Source organism: Pempheris klunzingeri, chromosome 22, assembly GCF_042242105.1.
Source record: "Pempheris klunzingeri isolate RE-2024b chromosome 22, fPemKlu1.hap1, whole genome shotgun sequence".
NCBI classification, from domain to species: domain Eukaryota; kingdom Metazoa; phylum Chordata; class Actinopteri; order Acropomatiformes; family Pempheridae; genus Pempheris; species Pempheris klunzingeri.
In genome coordinates this window covers 2,752,717-2,778,257 of record NC_092033.1, presented here as the reverse complement: position 1 = coordinate 2,778,257, position 25,541 = coordinate 2,752,717, and the positions used below count along the sequence as shown (strand labels likewise).

Genomic DNA, 25,541 nt, shown 5'->3' with positions numbered 1-25,541 from the left:
CAGTTGCTGCTGAGAGTGAGAGGACGCGGTGGTTCAGCTCCACTAGGTTTGGTTCTGGTTGCCAGTTTTGGTGTTTATGATGTTTATCTTTTTTAGGTGACCAATCAAGTGCGAGTGTTCCCAAATCAAACGTGTCATAAAGTGCATGTTCCCTTTGTAATTTACTCATTAAATGTGTGCTTGCAAAATTTAATTACTAGTCAAGCAAGTGCTCCTAAAACCCAAAAGACTGGCTGTGAAGCTGTCGTTGCCAGACTCTAAATAAGCCTAGTTGCCATGTTTGCCATCTTAGGCCTCTTTTACAGTTACATTTGGGTCAAATGCAGATGTCTTTCAATATAAACTACTGTCTACAGACATGTGACTGCAAATGCCAGATCAGAAATATGATTGGACTCCATTTTGGTTTTGCTACGTCAAGGAAACTAAAACATAACGTCCTAATGCTCTGCTTAGTTTATTTGCTTTACAATCAAAATGCTCTGCTCTGCAAATAAAGTTTAGGATATATAAATACTGTATTCTTCATTCCTTCTCTTTTCATTTTACTTCAATCCAGAGCTGCTGCTGCTTTACAATGAATGTCAGGGCTGATAATAGCTACTGCTGTGGGAATATCACCTCTTCAAATGAAACGTTTACACACCTTTGATTATCAAGTGTGCATTGGTACGCTATAAACTAACCCTCAGCTTTATAGAAAACAACAAAGGCACACATTTAAAGGCTATAAGAAACATTCCCCTCCACTAACTGTGCCAAGAGCTTCCAAATGTGACACTAATGTACTTTGACCCTTCCTCCTTGGACTACATGCCTCCTTTTTTGCTGAAGCACATGTCACTTAAGGCAGCATTACGCCTTTGTATTAACAGTTTGGATTAAAGCGGACCATGAGCTGATCGCTGCCCACAGCATCTTCCATCCACCGGGCCAAGTGCCGCAGCAGGAGGCGCTAACAGGATAAGAGCTAAGCTAACCCAGCCTGTACCTAAAGCTGCTCCTGGCTAATGTCCAGTTTGCAGGAATGTCATGGGACTCACCGTGGGAAAATATTTTTAAATCATGACGACAGTTGCATAAATCTATTTTGTATAATCTAATGACTGCTGTTTCCATCCTGTTAGCTGTACATATAATAAATATGACAATATTTAAGTCTAGTAATCGAAGTCTGAGCAACACAGTGACGACGCATTTCCAAAAATGTCAAACTTAAAATAAGAAATTTTTATTTTAAGATATCTCTGACCACAAGATCCAAAGATGGAGCTGAGACGCAAACACTGATATCACAATCAAAGGTAACTCAAACCATCTCATCTTAAAAAACTACCAGCTGTCTCTTCAATACTTCTGTCGGTTCTATAAAAGCGCCTGAAACTGACAGCGAACGCAAGCAAAACAAAGAACAGAGGGAGAGTTGAGAGGAAGGCTGAGCGGTCGCCATCGCCGCCGACTTCTCAAAAGGAAGACAACAGATAATGCTATTAAAACCGTGGCTCAAAATAGACCCACTCATATGAGAATCACAACCACTTTAAAATAGACAGAATCATCACTTTTCCTTTGGAAGGCAAACATGAGGGAGCCGGGACAGAACAGGGCCCCGAGGGAGAATGAGCTCACATGTCAAGGAGGTCTATTGATCGGTGCTTTTGGTTATTTGTGCTTCAGTCCTTAATGCTAATTGAGTCATGATGCACTGTAGGGTTTGTTTATGCCAATTAATCCTCTACCTTAAGGTTGGACTGATACTGCAGAGCGAAAATGTATTAAAAATTAAAGCTGTTTATGCATTTGAAAGGTGCGGTGAATATTAGATGTAATTCACTGTAAATAAGCTGTTGAATTATAAACAATTAACACTCATATCAGCCTCCTTGAAGTTACTACAATTGGATATCAAAAATATCAAAAACTCCTGGGAAAGTGACAATTTTAGGGCTTTAATCAGCACCCAGTCTAAGGTTTTGTCTAAGATGTCGACAATATCCACTTTATACACATGAAAGCAGTCAGATATGTATTGTGTTCGACTAAATTCATAAACAAAAACAACTTTGGACAAATTCACTCGTCTGCAGCTTGAAGCCAAGAGTGAACAGTGTCAAAGTGTCTTGAATATTAAAACTGAAATATTGTGACACCTGTTCAGCCACAGCTATTTAAAGATGTGCCTGACAGGGTTGGGTAGGTTTTTGGTTTTGTTGGTCCGATCTGGTATACGAGCTTAACCAAGTTTGATTTTCTTCAAACCGACTGAAACAGCGTTTGTTATTACGAGACATTCAAATTAAAGAGTCGCCTTTACCAACAACCTGTGGCCAACAGAGCTGAATCTAAACTCTATTGCATTAGTATTAAGCAACATGACAACACTGTTAACATCATGTTTAGGCTAAATGGAGCCGTCAAGTTACTGATCTTTGTTTGTAGCATCTAAAACTAACAAACAGGCAAACTAGACGCTGTGTACGTGCTAACGTTAGCCCTGTTAGTGTCCACGGCTAAAAACAAAGATCAGCAGGGCGGACCAGACACTGGTTTCACTGTCTTGGCGACCCTGTGGGACTAGTTCTTAATTGCATCTAAAGTTTAACATTTATTTTTATCTTGCAGTTTAGAAGAGGACAAGTTAAGCTGAATAGTTGTTCATTTGTCCTGATTGTGGCGCAGCTAATCATTCATAAACTCTTATTACTGATCATCCACTTGGAGGCGACTGAGTCAAAATTCAGTATTACCGGCCTTGTCTTAATATCAAATTCTTCTATCGTCCAACCCTAATGCCTGAATAAACTGTAAGACACTATGTTTGGAGTTAGTGCTGTATGTGTGCTGCAATATACAGTATAATTATGTAACATACAGCACTGTAAACGACTGAATTTTAGGACAAGGCTGGTGATTTCCTAAAGTTTTCTACAAATTCCACAAAAAACAAAACAAAACCAATAAAATAACTGACCTTACTAACAAGCACTGCTGAGAAAAACTCATTTCTATATCAGAAAATGAGCACTTTCTGCCTAGTCGACGCCCAAAACGCTCCAATGAGCTGCACCGTTGGACTGAGTGACATGTTCCCTCATTGCAATAAACATGGGCGACGTAGTTTATTTTATGAATCCAACACACACCATCCTGCTGCTGAAAGACTCGCTAACACACCAAGAGCGTGTTCAACTGTGGATGAAAATAGTCCCTAACAAATGCATTATTTATTCCTGTTTGAGGAACATCTGCTAAAAACTACTGAGGCCAGATTTTTTAGGAAATGCCTTTTTACAGAATCAGGCTTAACATTTGTTAGGAAGAAGTAGCTCGCTCTGAGCCACAGACAGAGCAGGAAAGCATCGACAGTTCAACTAATGCAACATTCATTATTTCTACAGCATATGTTGATAGTAAGTACAGTATAAAAAAAACACAGTATTATCCTTTAATTCATTAATAAAGAATCACAAAGACTCCTGCAGCCTTTGGCAGCAGCTCCATATCTTAACTATTATCTGTAACAAATTGGTTTCACAACATTTGTTTTCTTTCTGCAAACTGTGTAATAATTCAACTGCAGAGTGTCTTTAATCTGTAAATGTCTCTAAGTGACCTGATTTCGCCCACGTTGACAGCCTGCTCGCTCAACACATGGACACGCCACTGAGCGGAAGTCACAGTTTCATTGTCAGGACAGAAAAACATGCAAATCAAAGCAGCTCACATCACAAACTAACAGCTCAGACAGAAAAGCTAGAAGGCGAAATCTGAACTCACGCAGGTGCTCACTTTTGATTTTTTTACCCCATTAACAAATGTCTGGTTTTAGGATCACAGGTGAATATAATGTCTGCACTGCCTCAGGCCTGCTTACATCACTGTGATTATACACCATAGAGATCACAGCACACACACACACTGGGGAGTTCCCCTCATATTGCCGGTATACATTACAATGAAAGCACCACTGTCTGTCCGACAAGATGTACACCACTACAAAGGCTTCAAAGGAGCACCAAAGGGTGTCACCTCCCTACAGGGTGGATGAATCCCTGCATCTGATACCTTTGACATCCACAACTGTGAAACCTCCTTAAATAAACAACTTCTGCACAATTTCACAACAATATTTCCCACTAATTCCCTGCACTGTAGCTGTTTCTCCACCTGTGAACCCCACAGGAGGTTGCACTTTTCTAGTGGGTGAATATTTCCTGTGCTGTGTGTGTCTAAATGGGCTTTTTCAGCCTCATATCACAACTATTAGCACTGTCATCGGCCTTCAAGCTCCCATTGCGGCTGAACCCTGCCGAGTACAGTCACAAGCATGTGTTTGTGCAGCTATGAGGACACACACAAACAGGGCATCAGTGCTGTTGCCCGGTGCAGTGGGCGCTTTCCACTGAAAGACCCTTTGTTTTGCTTGAGAGAAACTAAAACGGAGCTTCAGCATGACTGACCCAGAGGGGTGAGCTGAAATAACCTTGTGTGTGTCTGTCAGAGCACAAAAGGACACAATGTTAATATTAACAGGAAATTACCAATGGTCGTGAGCGAAGAAAACGGCTTCTTGATAAAGAGATGTAGGGATGAGGACAAGAGGGGCAAGAGAGGACAGCAAGACACCAGAATCATCCATCTCATTTGGGTTACTGACGTTTGATGCTCCGTCCTGACACTTTTAGTTGATTTTAAGGTGCTAGCACCATCGAGGGGAGACAAAGGCCTCCAAGGGTAGCAGCTGCAAATGTAAATGATCTGTCACGCAGCTAATCTACATCCATAAACATCAGTTACGCAACAGGAAATAAAAAAGGGACGACAGGATGGCTGTTATTGTTTTCTTCTGTGTAAAAACTGGGTTCCAAAAACTTTAAAATGTTTTTTTTTTAAACCTCCTTGGCTGTTATCTGCCTAATCTTCACGGTTCTTCAGATGTGGTGGAAGTGCAAACAGGGATATGCAGAGATATTAGTTACAGGTGGAACATTTTTGGTTGCCTGAATCTGTATTTTAGCCCATGCAGACAGACTGATAGACAGTCCGATATCTGACCTGCACCTTCACATTTTAGACCAAAAGTATGTGGATGTAAACACAGTCATGGTCCCAGCTCATGGTAGCAGGACAACTGCTGCTATATTTTTCCGTGCACTTCCATATTGACTAGTGTTAATGATGTTTGTTGCTCTCCAGCACTCAGCAGCGCACAGAGGAACTCCCTAGTTAACCCTAAAATGTTAATGCACTAGCTTGATGAGCAGCTAAATGTCACATTAGCAGTTTTAAGTTGTGCATCTACGTTTCATTTAACACTTTTCTATGCAGTACAGCAGCAATGATGCTGTGATGGGATTGTTTTAGGAAATATACCTCATGATAGACGTCTCTAGAAGTGTATGATTCAACTTTTCCCCATGGTCCAGTGTTAAAAAAGTACACAAGAATCACATTAAATCTTAATATCAAATCGTACTCGTATCGATTTGGCACCCAAGTATTGTGTATAGTGTCGAATCAGGAGAAAAGTGTATCGTTCCTGCCATATCTTAAGTTCCTCCTTTCCTTCCTGGGATCAGTTCCTCTGGTTATTTCTGGATCTTTTTGATTGAAAAGTCTGTCAAACTGCAATGCTAATGTTTACCAGGTACTGTATCACATCTACACCATGCTTATTACTTGGTTAGCATGTCAGCATGCCAGCACATGTATATTAAGTACTGCTGAGGATGATGGGAATGTCAGTTTAGCAGGTATTGGGTCATATTAACTAATAATGCAATCCGACTGGCCAGCTGAGGGACCATGGGTGAAGGACGCTGCCATCTCTGGAGCCACGTCACATGCATGTTGGGACAGAGTTAGGAGCGAGCAGCTGCCCCAAGTGAGTTCACATACATCAGGGGTGTTGTGTGGGACGAGGCGTGAGATGGAGCATGAAAAGGTGTGATCTCAGCAGTAATGCAGGCGATGAGGAGGGACCACAAGCTCTCCGTTTACTACCACTTTATCTACATTCCCACTCTCTCCTGTGGTTTTCGGTAATGACCGAACAAATGAGATTACAGACACAAGCGATGATCAGTCTTAGGATCATCACAGTGGTCGTTAACGCTGAAGGAATCCGCCTCTCTGTGGAAGTTTTCTAAGCATGTTCAACTATGAGGAGGCCCCAGAGGAGACGAAGAACATGAGAAGGCGTTATTCATCGGGGATGCCGCATATCCTCCACGAAGAGCTGGAGGAGACGGCGGTTAAGGGGCTAAATCATTTCACCCGCTGCTGCAGCAACACAGACCCAGACTCAGATTAGCAGAAATTATTTCCTCAAGTACACGGTTTCTCACATAAAACTGTTAAATCTGGCAAACAACACCAAAGTGTGGTGCACGCTGGTGGCTCTACTCACTGTATCAAAGCAGCAAACGGTTCATTGTGTTGTTGTTATGAAGAAAACAGACAGATAGACATAAACAAAAACACGGTGCAGAAATGGATGAGAAAACAACAAAGAAGAGGAAGGAGAAGAGCACAGATTTTGGAGTTTAATGGGAGCGATGGAAAGAATGAAGATAAAGATTGAGGAGAGGAAGGGCGAGCTGGATGAAGACGTTATTTTTAGCTATGAAGGCTGCAGTGTCTCTCAGCTGAATGCGCACACGCACATATAGACAAATGCACAAATGTAAAGGCGGCACGTGTCGCGCCATTACCCCGTCTGTCTCCTGCCACATGACAAACACAAAGCCCACAGGCCACAGAACGAACAGGGAACTCAGCGAACACACACACACACACACCGAGGTTTGAGTGCACTGAAAGAAACTAATGCACTGTTTATATATAAATATATAAACTGTGTGTGTGAACGTGTCTGTGTGTGTGTGTGTGTGTGTGTGTCTGTTTGTGCAAGGGGGTTAGCTTGAGGTCACACCAAAGGCGATACACTTCACCCATCTTCCAATTACAAAACAGAGATCGTGTGCAGGATAGATGATCCTCTTATCAGTGGTTCTCACAGACACACACACACACACACACACACACACACACACACACACACACACACACACACACACACACACACACACACAGACACACACTTGGTACAAGGTGGAGCTCTCAGCAGCAGGTAGACAGCTCTACTGAAATCTAGGATAACATTTTGTGCGATTAAGAGTCTATACATGTTTTTGTGTGTGAGAAAGCTGACTGGGAACAAAAAGACACACACACACACACACACACACACACACACACACACACACACACTGTACGGTGGGTGTTAGAGGCATGGAGAAGCTGGAGAAGCTTCAAGCGGACCATGCAGTCCAGAATCATCCCAAATTTCACATATTATTAAATTACTGTCTGCGTGTGAAAGGAGTTCATCGAGAATCACATCACCCAAGTTCCCCTCAGCTACACAGAGGAAGTCAGCATCTTTCAGCTAATTAGGAACTTTGCTGTCTTGGTTCAGTGTCACTGCTCTGCAAAAACATCAGCAGGTTAACACAGCGAAGCATTTGACGGCTAAAGGCAGCTGCTAGCTAATGTGTTGACCATAGCGGCTTTACACAACAGTCATGTGTCAGTGTCGTCTTTACAGCTTGTTGTGCTGTAAGTAATAAAGATGATTAGCTTCCCTTTTCCAGGTGACTGTTTCAGCTTTAATATATAAACACAGCTGGATTCTGTGACATTATTTTGTGTATAATTTAAGTACAGAGATCATTTATATGTATCATGTGATCAGCTTCTCAACAGCTTGTACTATTTTAGTGCTCCTGCATAGTTAAGCGTTGGGTCTTATTACTGCTGCTATTCCTGCATTTATAATATACAGTCACTGTGTTGTTTGAGCAGTGAATGTTATACAGCGCCGTCTGCTACGTATGAGAGGCAGATTTATTGCACATGAATGATGTTCATGTGGCCTGTTAACCTCACTGTAGCCTCTGACATGGCGTCCAAGTTAGTTTATTGCCTTATTAAACAGCCAACAGCTGCTTTAAAAAAATAATTCTATCATCTATTAGAGGTGTAATCCATCAATCTGGATCAATATATCAATCGCCTTTATTTTGAAAGGTCAGCACCAGGCAGATAATGGCTATGAGGATATTAATTCCCCTCGCAGGAATAAATCAACATTGTGGAAATGGATGTCAGACAAATCGGGAACTTTACAGGCCGCTTGGCTGTTTGTCATGTTGCTGCTAGTTTGACAGACTGAAATAATCACGTACATGAGAGTGCAAGACGTAGGAAGTTCACAAACAGTGAGTATAAATGTTCACACATACCTGTAGTGACCATGTCCTACACTTTAGCTGCTACCGGGTGCAAATTGGGGTCGAATTGTTGAGACGTGTGCTCAGCAAAACTTATCATAAACTTATCAAACTTCATATTTTTGTAGCGTCCATGCTTGGAGTGGGCGTAACGTCTTATAAGTTTTCATTACACAGTTAAAACCAAAATCAGAGCAGTCGAAAACGGTTGCCTGTTCCATTTAGCCATTAGTAATAATCACTGGCAATCAATTAATAATGAATGGATGACCTAAAATATCCTGGGGCCAGCTGTGGCCTTTACCGTGCACGTCATAGAGCTCAGAGGAAACATCACATTTAACATAATCAGCTATGAGGCTCCTATAATATTAAAGATTGATATGAAATTATGAAGTGTCCCCTGGATTGAATTGACTTTGTGAATATCGTCCAAAGAATCTATATAATATCGTCTAATGGTGAAACTTTACACTCCTGCTCTCTCCACAGTCGGACCATGATGCATAAACACACAGTCATTCCTAAGCTTTTCATTAATGTCAGTAATTTTATTGGGCGAACATCAAACAGCTGCCGTTAACCCTCCTCCAGCCACAATGAGCTGCTGCCTCGACAGCACACGTATACAATGTCCCCCCCATTGTGTTTGTGAAATCAACACCCTCCTTCTCCTCTGGTCTGTCTGTTACATAACGCTAGTCTGTCTCATTACATCCACAACAGACTAACGAGGGTTAACGAGAAGCTTCCGGTCTGTCCATAACACACACACACACACACACACACACACTCAGATGGATGACACAACGTACAAGAATGTGTGTTTTCCTGCCTGGATGTTTAGTGGGTGAATCCAAACACACAGCTGGAGATGGCACATTCCAGTGGAGAGAGATGGGAAACGGTAAGAGCTTAAGTTTACACACACACACACCCAATAAGAGCGTATTATGCAAATTTTGTTGTACTGAAATAGAAAAGCTGAGAGGAGAGGTTTCATTAAAAGCAGCCATCTAAAAAGTTTGACATTTGTGAATATTTTTGTATAAATAATCACAAAGTATGTCAGAAAAATTACAAACTTATTGCAAAAACAGTCTTTGAAGTTTTCTTGTCCAGGTGAATGCAAAGTCGAGACAATACGATGCAAAATGTTCAGGTATTTACCACATTAGTTTCTCTTTGTCTGACTCAAAAAGCCAAAGAATAGGACACATCAAGTCAAATACTGGCAACTTTTCATGCTTTTATTTTGAAAAGCTGCATGGGCCAAACCTCAGTCAGGTCGTGGTTAAAAGCTCCTGGGCTGGGAAGTCTAAATCAGTTCCCTCCTGCAGCCAGTTGGGGTCATCCACATGCAAAACTGCAAATATATTCAGTCAAATCAATACAACAGCAGCTCCGGTCGCCCACAGCCGACAACACAAACACAGAAGCAACGCTCAGCCACAGGGAGATTTCTAAGGATGGCAGGTCGTCTTACACAACGGAACAACACGACTTGAACCTCCCTCCCTCCGTTATCACCTCTCCTCCTCCTCTTCCTCCTCCTCTTCTGTCTGTTTTTATGGCTTTCCATCGCGCATCCTCTTTCTCACGCCCCACCACTCCCCTGAACACAGTCTCACCCCGAGGCTTTTGGGAACAGGTGTTCACTCCCTGAGATGCCCTGTGTCGTGTGTGTGTGTGTGTGTGTGTGTGTGTGTGTGTGTGTGTGTGTGTGTGTGTGTGTGTGTGTGGTGTTGTTCACACCATCAGGGCTTTTTCCTGCATTAGTGCCAAGCCAGGTGGGACGTCCCAGCCTGAGACAAAGATGCAATATTTCCCATAAATCCATTACATTTGACTTTTGCTGGCCAACAAATATCTTTATATTACTTTTAAAAATATATATATATATATAAACATGTTTTTCTACAAAATCCTGTATTTATTGTAATCAATGGAGAAGATGACGAGACTCTTGTACAGTTTTTATTTTAATCAGAAACCGTGTAGTTAAAGCTGGGCTAGGCATATCTGCACCTCCTCTTGGCCAATCACAGGTCCTCTCAGAGAAAGAGAGCGTTCCTATTGGCTGTTCTACAAACAAAGATGCATGTACAAGTTCCTTTAAGGACCCTAACCCTGCACAAGCTGACAATGAAGAAACATGATGGAGCAGATTTTCTATTTCTTGCCCCGCCGCAACCCTGCAACATTCATGAAGGCCGACTGGTTTAATCTGGTTTCTATCTTTGAAGCTGTGAGCCCCCCCCCGGCTGTGACGTGCTTCCCGGAGATCTCCTGTCAATCAAGCAAATCAAACAGCGTTTCATTCTTCCCTCTTCATCCATGGGTTTTCTGTTGATACAGTATCTTTGTCAGTTCATGCTCATGCAGGAGTGTTGCTTTAATCTGATTAGACCAGATTATTAGTATGTACCTAGCAATACTGACCTCGAATTAATCTGACCTTTCAGACAATGATGAATGAGATGCTCACTAATGCTAATGCAGCTAAGAGCTTAAGGCACATAAAACCTCAGCCACACTTCTGATAGAATTAATTAGAAAAGACTAAATTAAGAAGCTGGAAGGTCTGACTGTTTTCTCTCTGGGCACCATGAGTATCTGTGGTCCAATTGGCTGTTTCCTGTGAACTTTCGATGCACTTTCTTGGCACTGATTGCAGATAACGCCTGTCTGTGAGGCAATGATTAACCCGTCGGGAAGAAAGAGGGATAATTAGAGATTCTTAACGGAGATTAAAAGGGAAACTCACTATTATACAGAAGCTGGAATTTAAACTAAAGATGAGGCAGTTGGGTAAGAGAGGGCAATCAGGACGAGGCTACGCAGAGCTCACGAGTTCAAATCCAATATGAGACAACTAGCAGCCTCTAAAGAAAACAAAATTTTATTGTGAATTGAGTGAAATGAAGCAAACTGAACTGGGGGTAGAACCATTTCATTGTCACGATTATGTGAGATGGTGAGACGACGCAAAAACTGTGAGATGCAGGCAGATGGTCAGAGTTGTGTAGGACGGGATGTACTGAACAGCAGAATGTCAACAACTGTACTTGGCACCAACACTGTGCCACTTATTTGTGTGTTTATGTGTTTGTGCGCACATAAAATCTACTATTATAATCTTGCTTTATGAAAACTATTTTCAATTCATCTTGTAAGTCGTCAAGGGTACTAATTTAACAGACAGTTGGCTGATAGTGAAAAGAAGTTGGAATCTCTCACTGCAACGTCTGACATGAAAGCATCAGTGCGTCAGTCCTCAGGACCTTGGGACCTGGTCCAGTAGATCACCTCAGCCGGCTGTGATGGCCGCAATGTAATCCGATCAAAGAACATCCACCAGAAATGCTTGTTTTTGCCACTAACAGGCTCACATTGTTATTTGAAGTGTCTGACAGCATTACAGAAAGGATCACTATACAGACAAAGCTGTATGACTCTTTTTGTTTAACCAGAAAGAGCCATTGTATCGCAGTATTCAAACACACCAGACTCCATTGAAAAAAACAGTAATTTTACAACACAGAACGCAGGAGTTGCTGGTCTATCTCTGCCTCGATCTGCTAGTTTATTAGTGTTACTGTGTGTTACACAAATATTGTGTCAAATCAGAACAAACCCTTTAAAACAAAAAGTCACACAATAACAAACTGACTGAGACAGCGGCAGACCAGCAACTCCCATGTAAAACTACCTCTTTAGTCAATGGAGTCTGGTCCAAGCAATTTATCAGCTGTTTCTGGTTAAACAAAAATGATATTACAGATCAGTCTTTGTAGGAATCATTTCTGTAATGTTGTCAGGCACAAAACAAAAAAACAATCTGAGCCTGTCAGTGACAAAAAGAAGCTATTTTATTTGATCCAGTTACAGCCATTATAGCTGCCTGCTCTTAAGAGGTGATCTAATGGATCAATTCCAAATATTTCTGCACCTACTAGTCTTTTCAAACTGATAAATATGCCAAAATAGGACCTCTCCTTAAAAATACCAGTATTATGCTTTAAATTATTGCCTTTTTTCTTCACTGGAACTTGCTTTTCCAGCTGACTGGCTGATTTAAAAAAAAAATCATCCCTCCACAATTTGCAAAAATCATTTTGTAATTATACTTGATACAAAGACATCGTGTCATATATTAAGATGTTCACCAATACAGGCCTACAGAGTTAGATTTTTATCTATTTAAGGGACAATACTGCAAATTCAAACCAAAATTGTGGTAAAAAAAAAAATCCATTTTCCATTTGAGCAGCCAGTTCAGGGTTTTGGATTAAGTCAAGTTAAGGATTAAAGTGTGGGTTAACTTGGGTCCATTGGGTGAAGTTAAGAACTGAGCAGTCGTGCACACACAGTGTAAACAAGTGTAAAGGTTGTTTAATCACATGTGAACGTGCCACTTCTCCTGGTGTTGTTTAGACCATTTTAAAAAGAGAAGATTCAAAAATCTGAGTCTGTTCTGTTTAAACAAAAGGGTGAAACACTGTGGGGGTTGCTCACTGTGCTCTGATCCTCACCAGTGTGTGTGTGTGTGTGTGTGTGTGTGTGTGTGTGATGAATATTTCAGCATCTTCACTGTCAAACGACACCACTTGAGTTTACAGCGAGTGCTCACCACAGGAGGGAAAGTGACTTCATGAATGAACTGAAAGCCTGTTTATTTTTGTGTGTGACCTCTGTGTGTGTGTGTGTGTGTGTGTGTGTGTGTGTGGGTGTGAGTGCGTATAATCCCCCTCTGCTGCTGCTCTAACAATGCCACTGGTTAATCTCCAGATTATGAGCCAATCCCAGTCACCCAGCTCAATCCTCCACACACACACCTGGCAAAGCGTGATGCGGTGGTTTATCCTGGGGGCAATTAGAAAAGGCACAATGCCAAAACATACAGGAATAATCATAGGTAGTATGTGTGTGTGTGTGTGTGTATATATAGAGACAAAAATGAGCATTGTGTAAGTGTGTGTGCAATGTGTGTGTGTGTGTTCGTCACACAGCCATCCTACAAGACCAAATATCCGCTGACACACCAACACAGTCATGCAAATGTAAAAAAATATAATAAGATGGCTTTGTTTAATGGTAAAATTAATCACACACACACACACACCAGCAGGCTGACAGGGGTGTTTGATTCAGCATGACCTAGGCTAAATGTTTAGAGCTAGAAAAAAGCTGTGTGTGTGTGTGTGTGTGTGTATGTATAAGGGGGAGAGAGAGAGAGAGAGAGAGAGAGAGGGGGACAATGAACTCACACCACTCCACATTACTTGCATTGCTCACATAACTTTCCTCATCAGCGTGTGTGTGTGTGTGTGTGTGTGTGTGTGTGTGTTTTCATATGGCTACGAACGTGTGCCAATGTGTGTTCATGCTGCACCCGGCACACACTAATTGTATTCATTCTGAAGCCCTAGAATTAGCCAGACCCCCCAAAAAAACCAATAATTACTACTTCACCCTTTGGCAGTGCAGTGGCAGGAAGACATCTCCCATCAGCCCCAGGGGCTGCTGGCAAGATTTAGTTACATTCTACCAACAAAGAAGAGAAGAGCTGCACTGTATGTGCACACACACACACACAGAAAAATGTGGATGGAAATGTACAAACACACATCGGAATACATGATCACAAACACAAACTATCATAAACACACACACACACACAGAAAAACACATTCAAGCGTACAGTGCTGCATTCACTGAAACACATTCCAGCACACACGTGTGTGAAGAAGCACACATGGTCATACAATACACACACACACCAAATACAATGGATGGACACACACACACACACACACAGAGAAGCATGCAAAAAGACAAACACAAAGAGACGTGCATATGTACACACACACACACACACGCACACACACCTCTCTGATCAATAAAACATTGCACAAGTTGGATATAAACAGGAGAGAGAAAGGGAGAAAAGGAGAAAGAGCTGCTGGCCTGGTTGTCAATGGCAACAGTGTTTTGGAGGCTGATCATCAGTAAGTGCAGTCAACTCCGCTGCAAAGCATGGTGGGATATCGCCATGCTTTGCACCATATATGATGATATTTTTGTCTTTTAGGATGCAGTTCAATACTAATTCTGATAATCATTTCCTTCATAATATAGTTGAATTCAGCTGTAACATGCTAACATTATATTTCCATATAATAATGTGGTGATCGTCACTTGACATCCACATGAGCGGCTTTAAGGGAAACTGCAACAGTATGAAACATCAGAAGATTTCATCTGACAGTAAGCCGTCTGCGACGTGCATTTCTGTAATGTCATCAACCACATTTCACTGATTTTTCTAACGAGAACGACCCTCATTCCTGCGTCTTCGTGGGCAAAATCAAAGCCGCAGACGCCGAGACTTTCTGCTATGAATTTATATTCTCCAAGCGGTAACTCCTAATGACATTGTAAGATCTATTCTAACAAAAAGAAAATTACATTAACACATTACGGTGCAAATCTTTCAGCTCCTTCGCATTTTTACAGCCTCAATGCAAAGCAAACAAAATCTAAACCTACTCTTTTATTTTTCCACGCCAAGCAGTTTTACAGCATAAAAATTAAATTTATTAACCACAACTTGAAATTGTCTGTTGATGTGATATCAATAAATAAAAAAGTATAACAGCCAGAAGCAAACTGGGAAGCTTTAGACGACTGGTCTACCTCCTGAGCCAGATCCTCTGCTGCCCCATCCTATCAAAACCTAGCTATACTAACAGCGCTAACAAAGCTAACAGGAGTTAGCTCTGACGAGGCTTTTTTTTGCTAATTTTATCTAATATTGAATCAATTCAGCTGGTACCATGAAAGTGTTGAAGTTCAGTACCCAACCCTATTGACTATTTCTGAGGCTGAGTGGTTCAAGACTAGAAAACTCAGCCTGATATGTTAATTAGGTGGATTGCTCCTTTAACAGCACATGAAGAATTCAACTGAAGATTTGCATCAGTCTTTCTAAAAAGTGATGGGTTTTGCTGACAGGACCTGCTGGCTCTGTTTCACTCTGACTCCCGTTCAATCACGGACGCTCACTGCGGTCCGTCACATGGCACTTTAATTTCTCAAATTGAAACCAAATACTTCCTCTGACTCAAATATCTCATCTGTCCATTCCAGGGGGGGGGAAAGTGAGAGAGTACATACACAGAACACCCTCTCAGCTCCCTGCTGTATGCGACATTATGCAGAGACAGATCGATGCGAACGCTGCTGCTGTACGGTCCACAGACATGGGGAGGGGGTTGTCAGGGTAATTACTTTGTCCTCTGGGGGTGTATCACTCTCACAGCCTACAGCCTTCATCTATATGTGGGTCAATACGCTCACACACACACACACACACACACCAAAATGAGCGACCGGTTGTTGTTCCAGATGAAGGACGGTGGAAGTAAATTCAGGTCATACAGGAAGTGGAAAAGAGCCTAAGTTCACCACAGAAATGTGGTCAATGTAGCTGGTGAGCATCTGCTGCTGCTAAACTATGACACCTGTAATGAACACACACTTTTAGAAGAGTTTGTAGTTTCACTTCATATCTTATTGTTTCCAGGGCGACAGGAGGATGGTGCATTGGTGTTGTGTTGGATTTACTGTGCACTTGAGTTGGCCGTAAATACAAAAAGCATGAGAACCACAGTGATCCCACTAGAGGTAATTTAAAAGCAGGACGTGCACTGGTACATCTCAACAGAATTGGCTGGTGAATGACTGAACAATCATTTAAAAGTCGCAGTCATCTTAAATTCGCAAACACAAATCATTTTAAAGAAAAGAAGCTTTCAAGTCTGCAGGAGGATGTGTCATCAGCTGATTTTCCAATCCCCATATGACTTGGATGTGGCACAAGCAAAACTAGAGGCAACGTTTGTGTATTTGTGTTAAGTCATATCAGGAAAATCAAGCGAAAATTCAACTTTTTCTAAACATGCAGGTGCTTCAAGTGATTAAATATCCACGTTTTCACTTTGAAAAGCATGCCTGGTACTGTAAATGTCTAAGAAGAAGCATGCATGTGAATAAGTGCAGTGTGTTGTGGACATGATGAATGTGTGGTTGCACAGTCTGGGTGTTTGTAGTGTTACATATTGATTTTACAGTAGGCTTATGTTGTTTTTATGGACATTTGTCAATGACATTCCTGCATATTATTGGTGTTAATTCCCCACAGGTCACTATAATAACGCAGGAATGTTCTTCTAGCTCTTCGTTTTAACAGGTGGTGTGATATTTCACTATGGTATTCAGATTCAAGTCGTGCTGTTTTCATTTTTCTGCAAAATCCCTCTGAAATGTACAATAAGGTTCCTGTCGCTGGGGGGTATCCTGGCTGCCAATACATGCGTTATGTAAACAAGTCAAGAAGAGATTTAATGTTTAAAATGTGTGCGAGGTGTGAGAATAGTAGACATGGCTGTAAAGGGTAAAACAGAAGGTGGGTGTAAAATGTGAAATACAGCTGTAAAGTCTTGAATTATTCTTTAGCTGCCGTTTCCTCTGTGTTGTCATTTCCACACAAGACTGTCCAGACCTCGTCCTAAGCAGCCGAATTAAATGTAACGTCACGGAGCCCAATATCGGACAAGTTGTGAGGCGTACGGTAATGACATTTTTGCACATTTACCTGAAAATGGTGAATTCCGTCGTTTTCGAGCCGACTCTCCGGAGCTGCCAGGCCCGGGTGCCGTCCTCCGCTTCAACCGCCCACTGAAGTAGCCTGAAACACAGCCCCGTCTGTGTTCGGTTTCGGTTCCTAAAGGTCCGGTAGAGAGGAAATATCCCCCGACACACACACACGAGAGGGAGATACGAGGGGTGTGAGGACGGAGGGCTGGAGAGCGAACCCCCAAAATGTCGCTCCTGTGGCGGCGAAAGCAGTTTAAAGAGGCTGGAGGAGGATCTGCTGTCGACGGAGGAGACGGGAGGGGTGCAAGCTAGCCGCCACTAAGCTCCACGCAACGGCTAATAACGGAACTTCCTGTTTAGTTTCAAAATAAAAACCACTCTCATCGACCGCGTGTTGTTTTCCGTCACGACTTTCAGAATAAAAGTCTGGTCCTGTCACGGCGTTCAAAATAAAAGTGATAAAACTCATTTCACGATTAAAGGTTTATATGAATACATGCATGTTTAAAATCTTATGGTTGTGTTTTGACATATTTTATTATTTGGTATATGTGATATCGATATTATTGGGGAAGTCAACCTGCTTCCGGTTTGATGCTAGAAAATATAGTGAGCTTGATGATGCTGAGAGGAGCAATAAAAAAATAGCAGATAAACCAAACAATGGTATCTTTATTTGAATAGGTTTCCTTTCCGCTGTTTCCTCTAACTCATTTTATTATTATCTTGCACAACTGTGGCTTTACAGCTTTATAGAAATGTTTCAAAGTGCAGTCTCTGTCTTGTTCCAGTCAGTATTAATTATATACAGGTATCAGCTTCCATTTACTTGTACAATAAAGCAATAAAAACTATATCAGGAGTATTTACCTGTTTAAAAAGAAAATAATCAAAGTATTAAAAATAGTCTGCGCTTGTCAAAGGTTTAAGATTTTCTGTTATATTTGTAATTAAATTTTACCAAACACATTTTCGAATGATTCATTTCATTACTTTATTTTTTTCATTTGTATCTTTGACATTCTTTAGATGGTGATTTATTTGCTGTATATTTATTTTTTGATCAGCCACAAACTGTAGAAGTAAGACAACAAACAATGGAAGCAAGTCTTCTCTGTATATTCCCAGTTCATAAGGTGGTTCCATAATCAGACATATTAAATATTCCCTAATTTGATTAATTTAGTTAGATTAATAAAATAAAAGATGACTGTGACTGCAAACTGGAAAAACTATGAACTGTGACTGGCTGAATTTTTGGTTGTGTGGCGCTGCCTGCTGGATAAAAACTGCAGTGACAAGAATTTGTTCAATCTTGTTATTGAACATCAGCAATTAGAAGAAAATCTGAGTAAATAATATTATTGAAATCGATTTAATCAACTGAAAATGCTATTTTAACTAACAACTAACTATAAAATCTCTATTTTCTTCCTCTTTAGTGATTTACAGGGTTAATATTTCACAATAAGCTCCATGTTTAAAGGTTCAGTTCACCTAAATTGCCATTATTGTAATTTCCATTATCATTTTTCCATTTTTCAAACATTATCTCTTGATCCACAGACTTTATAAATTGGGACAATTTTTTAAGTAGAAAGTTGCTTTAATAATGTGTGTGTGTGTGTGTGTGTGTGTGTGTGTGTGTGTGTGTGTGTGTGTGTGTGTGTGCAGCCATCACACTGCTCTTTGCCCCAGTTACACCCCCATGTTTAGTTTTGCTTGCCAGCCTGACAGCAAAAATGTCCCGGGCAGCGGAAAGACTCAGGCTGCTGTTCAATCATCTTGATCGGCCACCGGCTCCAATCGTATCCTTTTGTTTCCGCTTTGTTTATGAACTTCACCACAGGAGCTCCACGGAGCGGGAAATGGTGGATCCGCTACGCGACCATCGACCCCCAGAACCGGCCAGCTCAAACAGGCAAGCCCGTGGTCTCGCGGTGGTCCGCAGGCCTCTGGAGCAACAAGGAGAAATACTGGTTTATTTTACCGCTTTTAGTGTTTATACACGTTTTTATAACATTAATTAGTTTATTTATTTCCCTTAGAGGCATAATAACAGTGTGACTGTGAGTTATTAATGTTATTACGTTATAGTTATTTTGAATTGGAGATGCCACCATTGTTTGTGTAGCGGTTTGTAGGTAAAGGTGTCAAGTAGAGCAACTGAAAAGACTTTAAATCGATAAATGTGTTTAAAAACGGTGTTTAGTTTGGCGACAGTAGCTTGAAATAACGCCGAAGGCTTGTCAGTAACTTAGTTAGTGTTTAAGCACTTGAGTTTGGGTATTTTATCTTGAATTAATTGGGAAAAACGATTGTTTTCTCTATTTATGTGACTTTTCGTAACGTCTTTTCGTGTATAATGTGTTGTCATCATTTCTTGTTCTTTAAACTTTGCTTTTTACTCAGTTTTTGTTTTGCAATGCTTATTTTTAATGTATTTTAATTGTTTAATTTACTGTAAAGGACTTTGCAGAAAGGTACTATATAAATAAATGTATTTTTTTTAATATATTATTATTATAAAGATATAAGAGAATGATACAGTATGTAAAGATTCTGCATAGAAATTAGCTGAAATGAACACCCTGAAGTGCAGAACAACCACCACACTTCTGAGACAGAAACATTGGTATTATATTGGTAATATATTGGTGCTGCTTGTTGGTTTCCTCCTTGACTGATTTTCTACAGACGGCTGCAGAGACTTCAGCCCAGTCCTTCGCCTACAGTCACCCACACAGGCTGAGGTGGGTCAGGACGCACCTTTAGCTGCGTTTGGAAGCCTGAACTGTTGCTTCAGGCTAAAGGTTCACACATTTACAATAACAATTATGTAATCCATATATGTCACTCACCTTTGACACAGTTTCTCCAGTGCTCCCTCAGTAACAGCTGGGTTTGCGTGCAGTTTAATGAACTCAGAAGCAAAACAAGTGCTGTTTCTAAGCCAAACAAGTGATAGTTAATGTTTTGTGTTTGACCAAGTTAGACAAAGACTTGAATGCATACAACATTTCCTTTTTATAGCTTTTAATCCCAACTAGATATTAAAGTAGCAAGCGTGGTGATATTTTATCAGATACACTTTGGATACCAGTCTGCTGACCCCAGAACAGCGACTCTCCTATGAGGAAAATGGCTTCATCCTCATCAAGAACCTGGTGTCTGAAGAGGACATTGACAAGTTCAGGTGAGCGTCTGAACCTCCCAAACCTTCTCCCTGTGCACAACATCACTATTAAAAAGGATCCCTACAGAGGTAGACCTGTAAGATCCTTTTTGTTTAACCAGAAATGCTCACTTCATAGACACCAGACTCCATTGACAAAAACAGTAATTTTACACAGGAGTTGCCAGTCTACTGCTGTCTCAATCAGTTAGCTTGTTTATTTTATTGTGTGACTTTGGTGTTTTGAACAGTTAGTTTGGATTCGACACAATATTTGTGTTACACACAATAACACAAACAAAGCAAATGATCGAGGCAGCAGTAGACCAGGTACTCCTGTCTTCTACAGGGTAAAATTACTGTTTTTGTCAATGAGGTCTGGTGTGTTTGAATAATGTGACAATACAGCTGTTTGCAGATGTTTGCAGATGTACTGTGTGGTACTGAAAGTGAATTCTCTGTGTGCGTCCTCCAGAAAGGAGTTTGAACAGATCTGCCGACGGGAAGTGAAGGTTCCCGGTCTGGTGGTGATGAGGGACGTATCAATCGCTAAGTCGGAGTTCGTTCCGGATCAAAAAGCGGTGTCTAAACTCCAGGACTTCCAGGAAGATCCTGAACTGTTCCGGTACTGCACCTTACCACAGGTACAACACACACAAGCAATCTGTGTGGACGTTGGCACCCCCTAGTAGTAATATCGTAAACTGTGGGTTTGATTGAGGAACATTGAGGTATTTAAACTGAAAGCATTACGTAGAGGTTTGTGCTTTTCTATGTCAGATTCTAAAGTATGTGGAGTGTTTCACTGGACCCAACATCATGGCCATGCACACGATGCTGATCAACAAACCTCCTGATGCAGGTAAAGAACATTTTAATAGTATTTACAACTAGAAAATTTCCCAAGGAAATGTTTGGAGTGTGCAGGGGTGGTGCAAATCCCAGGAGTGCAGATTTTGTGAATGATGGATGATTGGGACTCTTAAAAACTAAGAGATCCAGATCTGCTAAAAAAATGCTGCATCAGAGGAGTTTGTCGAAGAGGTAGATGTGTAATTTGTGTGAATAGAGTTAAAGATGCCTGAGATATCAGAGCTTCAAAAGTCCCACATTTATATTATCTGATATTAGGTATCTGGTTTAACATGAATCGTGACCAGGTTCAGGTGTTATGGGATGTCTCTCGTGTCTCCTGCTGCTTCAGGTAAGAAGACGTCTCGCCACCCGATGCATCAGGATCTGCACTACTTCCCGTTCCGCCCAGCAGACAAGATCGTCTGCTCCTGGACAGCAATGGAGAGGGTGAACAGGCAAAACGGCTGCCTGGTCGTCCTGCCGGGAACCCACACCGGCACGCTGCAGGAGCACGACTACCCCGAGTGGGAGGTTCAGACTCACACAAGCACACACACAACCATCAAATACTGCCTGTTGCATGATTGATAGATTGTATAAAAGAAGAGGTCTGGAAAGTGAATGGAAGTTTATGGTCTCAGTCTCTAGTTTACAGTCTTCTTCAGCACAGCAGGATGTTCATTTAGTAAATTATGGTCCCATTTAGAGGAAAATAGACCAGGAAGCATTTTGCGCTTTAGGGCGGGACGATAGTTTGACTAACCAATCAGAGGCCAGTCCTGCCTAAACCTAACCAATCAGGGTCTTTGCGGAATGAACATCACTTCTGTTCTCAAAACCAAGATGGCAACAAACTTGAGGCTTAAAAACAGCAGTCCACAAACCAATGGGTGACGTCACAGTGTCCACTTCCTATGTACAGTCTATGAATCAAGCATGCTGGGAGGTACAAACACACACACACACACAGACACACACACTGTCTCCTGTGTCTTCAGGGTGGCGTAAACAAGATGTACCATGGAGTGCGAGGCTACGATCCGCAGCACCCAAGGGTACACCTGGAGATGGAGAAGGGCGACACCGTCTTCTTCCATCCGCTGCTGATCCACGGCTCTGGCATGAACCAGACGCAGGGCTTCCGCAAGGTACTACGCTACCCATAATCCACCTGGTGTCGCAGCACTTCCATAAACAAACAGGAGTTTTATGCCTGAACTTTTGCAGCCACGGCATCGAGGGAATCTTCAAATTTGTCACAAACTTCCACTTGATGCAAGGATGAATTGATTAGATGTTAGGGTTAGGGTCAAAGGTCAAAGAGACGGATGTAACCTGAAATTTGACCTGTTGGCGGCGGCATTCAACCATGAGGCAGTAATTCTAGTTAGACATTTAAAGATGATAGTGTGTAAAAGTGTGTGTGTGTGTGTGTGTGTTTGCAGGCCATCTCCTGCCACTACGCCAGCGCTGACTGTTATTACATCGATGTGGAGGGAACCACACAGGAAAACATAGAGAACGAGGTGAAGGACATCGCTGCCAGGAAGTATGGTATGGGCAACGAGGTCACCTTCAAGGTCAGACATTTACTTTTCACATTACATTTGTCTTTTTATAGCATTTTGTATTACAGCTGGCAACAGAATACGATGTACAAAAGGCTTGAAAGCGTTCGATATAGTTCAGTGACTTTTAGATTTTTAGATATTTTATACTATTTACTGCTTTCAGTCAGATAGAACACAAAGTCAGTGTGCCGCCATTTTTAATATGATCATTGCTGCTGGATAAACTCCCAGAACTGTTTAAAAAAAGTGGTAAAATTACAGTAACATGCTAAAACTAGTCTGGTAGCAGCAACAGTAGAAGTAGCTGATGATAAAATCCCCCATTTTACGTCTCTGCCATGAGCTGCATTTACTCTGCGGTCAGCTTCAGCAAAGCAACAAGTGTTTGAATCACAGGAGAAACAGAGCAGCATGTTGTTACGGTCATTACTTCACATTAAAAGCACCAGTTTCTCAGGCTTAATGATGCTCAGTTAATTGCAAACGTCCTTGTGTTAACTGTGTAAACTGACTGATTAGCTCTGGGATGTGAAGTGGTTGTTGAAATAACACGTTAATGGAAACTGGCTAATGTTTGTTTTTGTTGACGTGACCCTTTAACTGTGTTTCCCCTGCAGGACACCTGGGCTTTCCGGGGCCGCTTGGTTCAAGGAGAGAGGACTTCGCTATAAAGACGCACCGCAGGCTGCAAACACCCTCCACATCTAATTTACCTTCATAGAGAAGGACAGTAATTTCTAGATAACCTGTTTATTTAATTGAGGCTTCAGTGTGTGTGTGTGTGTGTGTGTGTGTGTGTGTGTGTGTGTGTGTGTGTGTGCTCTTTGTAACATTTAGGAGATGCGATCTAGAGCATGTTGTTCTAACAAAGACGGTAAAGACAGGAAATAGTATTTAAACAGAAAATGTCGGTTACCTCATAAGCAAAATACACAGTCCTACACAGAATAAAGCAGCTGACGCACCAGACACATCCTGCCACTTGGTTTACAGCATTAAATAGAGTTTATATCGCACTTAAAACAGGGGAAAACCTAAGTGAACGTACCCTTAAATGTCTACTAAGCTGTGTTATGCAAAGGGAAAAATTAAAGGGTTGTTAAATGCAAAGATGGACAAGCTTAAAAAAGACGAATTTGCACGTTGATTTATAAAAGTAATAATTATGTGTGAGAGAGTGGTAGAGCGAGGTTGAGAGAGAGATAAAGGAGAGTGAGAGAGAGAGAATAATTTAAGCAGAAATGTGAATAATCAGGGTTCATTGTTGCTAATCGAGGCCTTGACATTTTACTGCCTTATAAATGTATCTGTGTTCATTTTCTGAGCGAGCGAATGAATCTTTGTGTTTTTCTGGAATCCTGTTGTGATAAATGTTATATTTTAATAACTATAATAATAAAACATTTGATTATTAATAAAGTCTATAACATAAGTGTCAATAAATTTGATAAAATCTCAAAATACTGACACAATAGTTCATTATTACAATAATCTATGTATTATTATGTTACATTAAATAAGTAATGGATCTACTATGTAAAAACAATCATATTTGTTTTCTTGTGTTTTATGTGTAAACCAATGAGAGGCTGCGTTCAGGGACAGCGTGTTCTGATTGGTTCATTATTTATGGTTTATCAACTGATTCACTTTGTCCAAGTGGTAATGATGCCGTGAGAGCTCGTGGCGTCAAATAACGACACTTAAGACCAGAAAAGTGTGTTATGGTTCCTTAGGGGTGAATTATGTAACCATGCAGAGCCCCAAAACACAAGGGATTATGGGTAGGGAGGGTCACTCAGTGTTAAAGACATACACATTGTTTGGGGTGCATCACAGAAAGCTGCTCAACACTGAATGATCATACTCGGAGAGTCACATGTTGGTCTCAGAGGGTTTCCCCACACTGTAACCCCCCCCCAAAAAAACACACCTGATCCAAGCACAGCTAAAAGTGTGTGTGTGTGTTCGAGTGTGTGTGTGTATGTGTGTGTGTGTTCGAGTGTGTTAAAACAGCCTCTTTGTTCAAACCCAGAGGGGAAGCTCTCAGCTCTCAGTTTAATTCAGAAATGCAGGAAATTCATTCACATGCAGCAAAGCTGAAATGTGGGAGGCTTTGTCCCAGTCAGAAAAGGTGGCAAACACACACACACACACACACACACACATAAACACACACACACATAAACACGAGTAACACAGACAGACACACTTTAAACTCATGCATATGAACCGAACAGTCTGTGGTATGAGCAAACACCAAATATACAGAATACACACATATTTACAAGAAATGAATGCTTACACACACACAGAAAACACCTTTGAATGTACACACACATTCACACACACACATAAATGCACACACAGCACATAGTTTCTCACTCACAGGTCTGACTGCAGGCTCATTTACTACTAAATGCCTCCCAGACTCCAGATCGGCTCTTGTTTTTCTGAGCGAGGTGCCCAGTCGTCTCTGCCCAGTTTCCTTTGGAGGTGAAACAGATTTCACTGCGTCGCACACAGTCAAAGGAAAACTCCAAAGCAACTTATATCCTTCAAAAGCACGCGTCCTCACAAACACATAGCCTGCAGCATAATGAGGAATTAACCACAGGCTTGTACAATAAGGTATGCGGAGCGAAGGAATGATGATGAACGGGTCCTGTGCAGCATCAAGGTGTGAACACCTGCACACACTCCTGTAGGAAAGGTACATAAAAACCAACAAGAGGTACAAGGAGTCTGTAATAAAATGGGATTATTTTACAGAACCTCTATATTATCTGAACATATATTATAGTATTATACAGTATAATCTTCTGTTTTCCTTCAGGGCTGACATTTTAAAGCAGTCCTCACACTGACCTGTTCAAGCTTAGTGAACTCTAACTCAAAGAGCATCAGCTAACATACTATCCATCTATCTATCTATAAAATAGCCCTTCATGCTAACAAACCCACAGTGGAGCATCTTTAAGCTGA

General features: G+C 41.3%; 2 protein-coding genes across 2 annotated transcripts in view; one reads left to right on the top strand and one right to left on the bottom strand.

Moving 5' to 3' along the window:
- The window catches only part of cdk17 (cyclin dependent kinase 17), a 40,526-nt gene extending 23,278 nt beyond the window's left edge, over window positions 1-17,248 (bottom strand). The window contains exon 1 of the mRNA XM_070853530.1: window positions 16,954-17,248. The gene's annotated coding sequence lies outside the window, so the exon portion shown is untranslated. The remainder of the gene's footprint in view (window positions 1-16,953) is intronic.
- Window positions 17,249-18,657: 1,409 nt separating this feature from the next.
- On the top strand, window positions 18,658-23,955 carry phyh (phytanoyl-CoA 2-hydroxylase). Its single transcript, XM_070853658.1, has 9 exons — window positions 18,658-18,763; window positions 19,653-19,708; window positions 20,041-20,151; window positions 20,606-20,774; window positions 20,911-20,992; window positions 21,335-21,516; window positions 21,984-22,133; window positions 22,431-22,565; window positions 23,174-23,955. The coding sequence occupies exons 1-9, from the start codon at window positions 18,698-18,700 to the stop codon at window positions 23,225-23,227; spliced, it is 1,005 nt and encodes a 334-aa protein (XP_070709759.1). The 5' UTR covers window positions 18,658-18,697; the 3' UTR covers window positions 23,228-23,955.
- The last annotated feature ends 1,586 nt before the right edge of the window (window positions 23,956-25,541 follow it).

Bases quoted from the DNA above. Each gene is read 5' to 3' on its own strand.
- phyh (XM_070853658.1), top strand. From the start codon at position 18,698: ATGTCCCGGGCAGCGGAAAGACTCAGGCTGCTGTTCAATCATCTTGAT. The intron at 19,709-20,040 runs GTGGGTCAGGAC...ATATTTTATCAG, and splicing joins AGTCACCCACACAGGCTGAG to ATACACTTTGGATACCAGTC. The intron at 21,517-21,983 runs GTTCAGACTCAC...CTGTGTCTTCAG, and splicing joins ACGACTACCCCGAGTGGGAG to GGTGGCGTAAACAAGATGTA.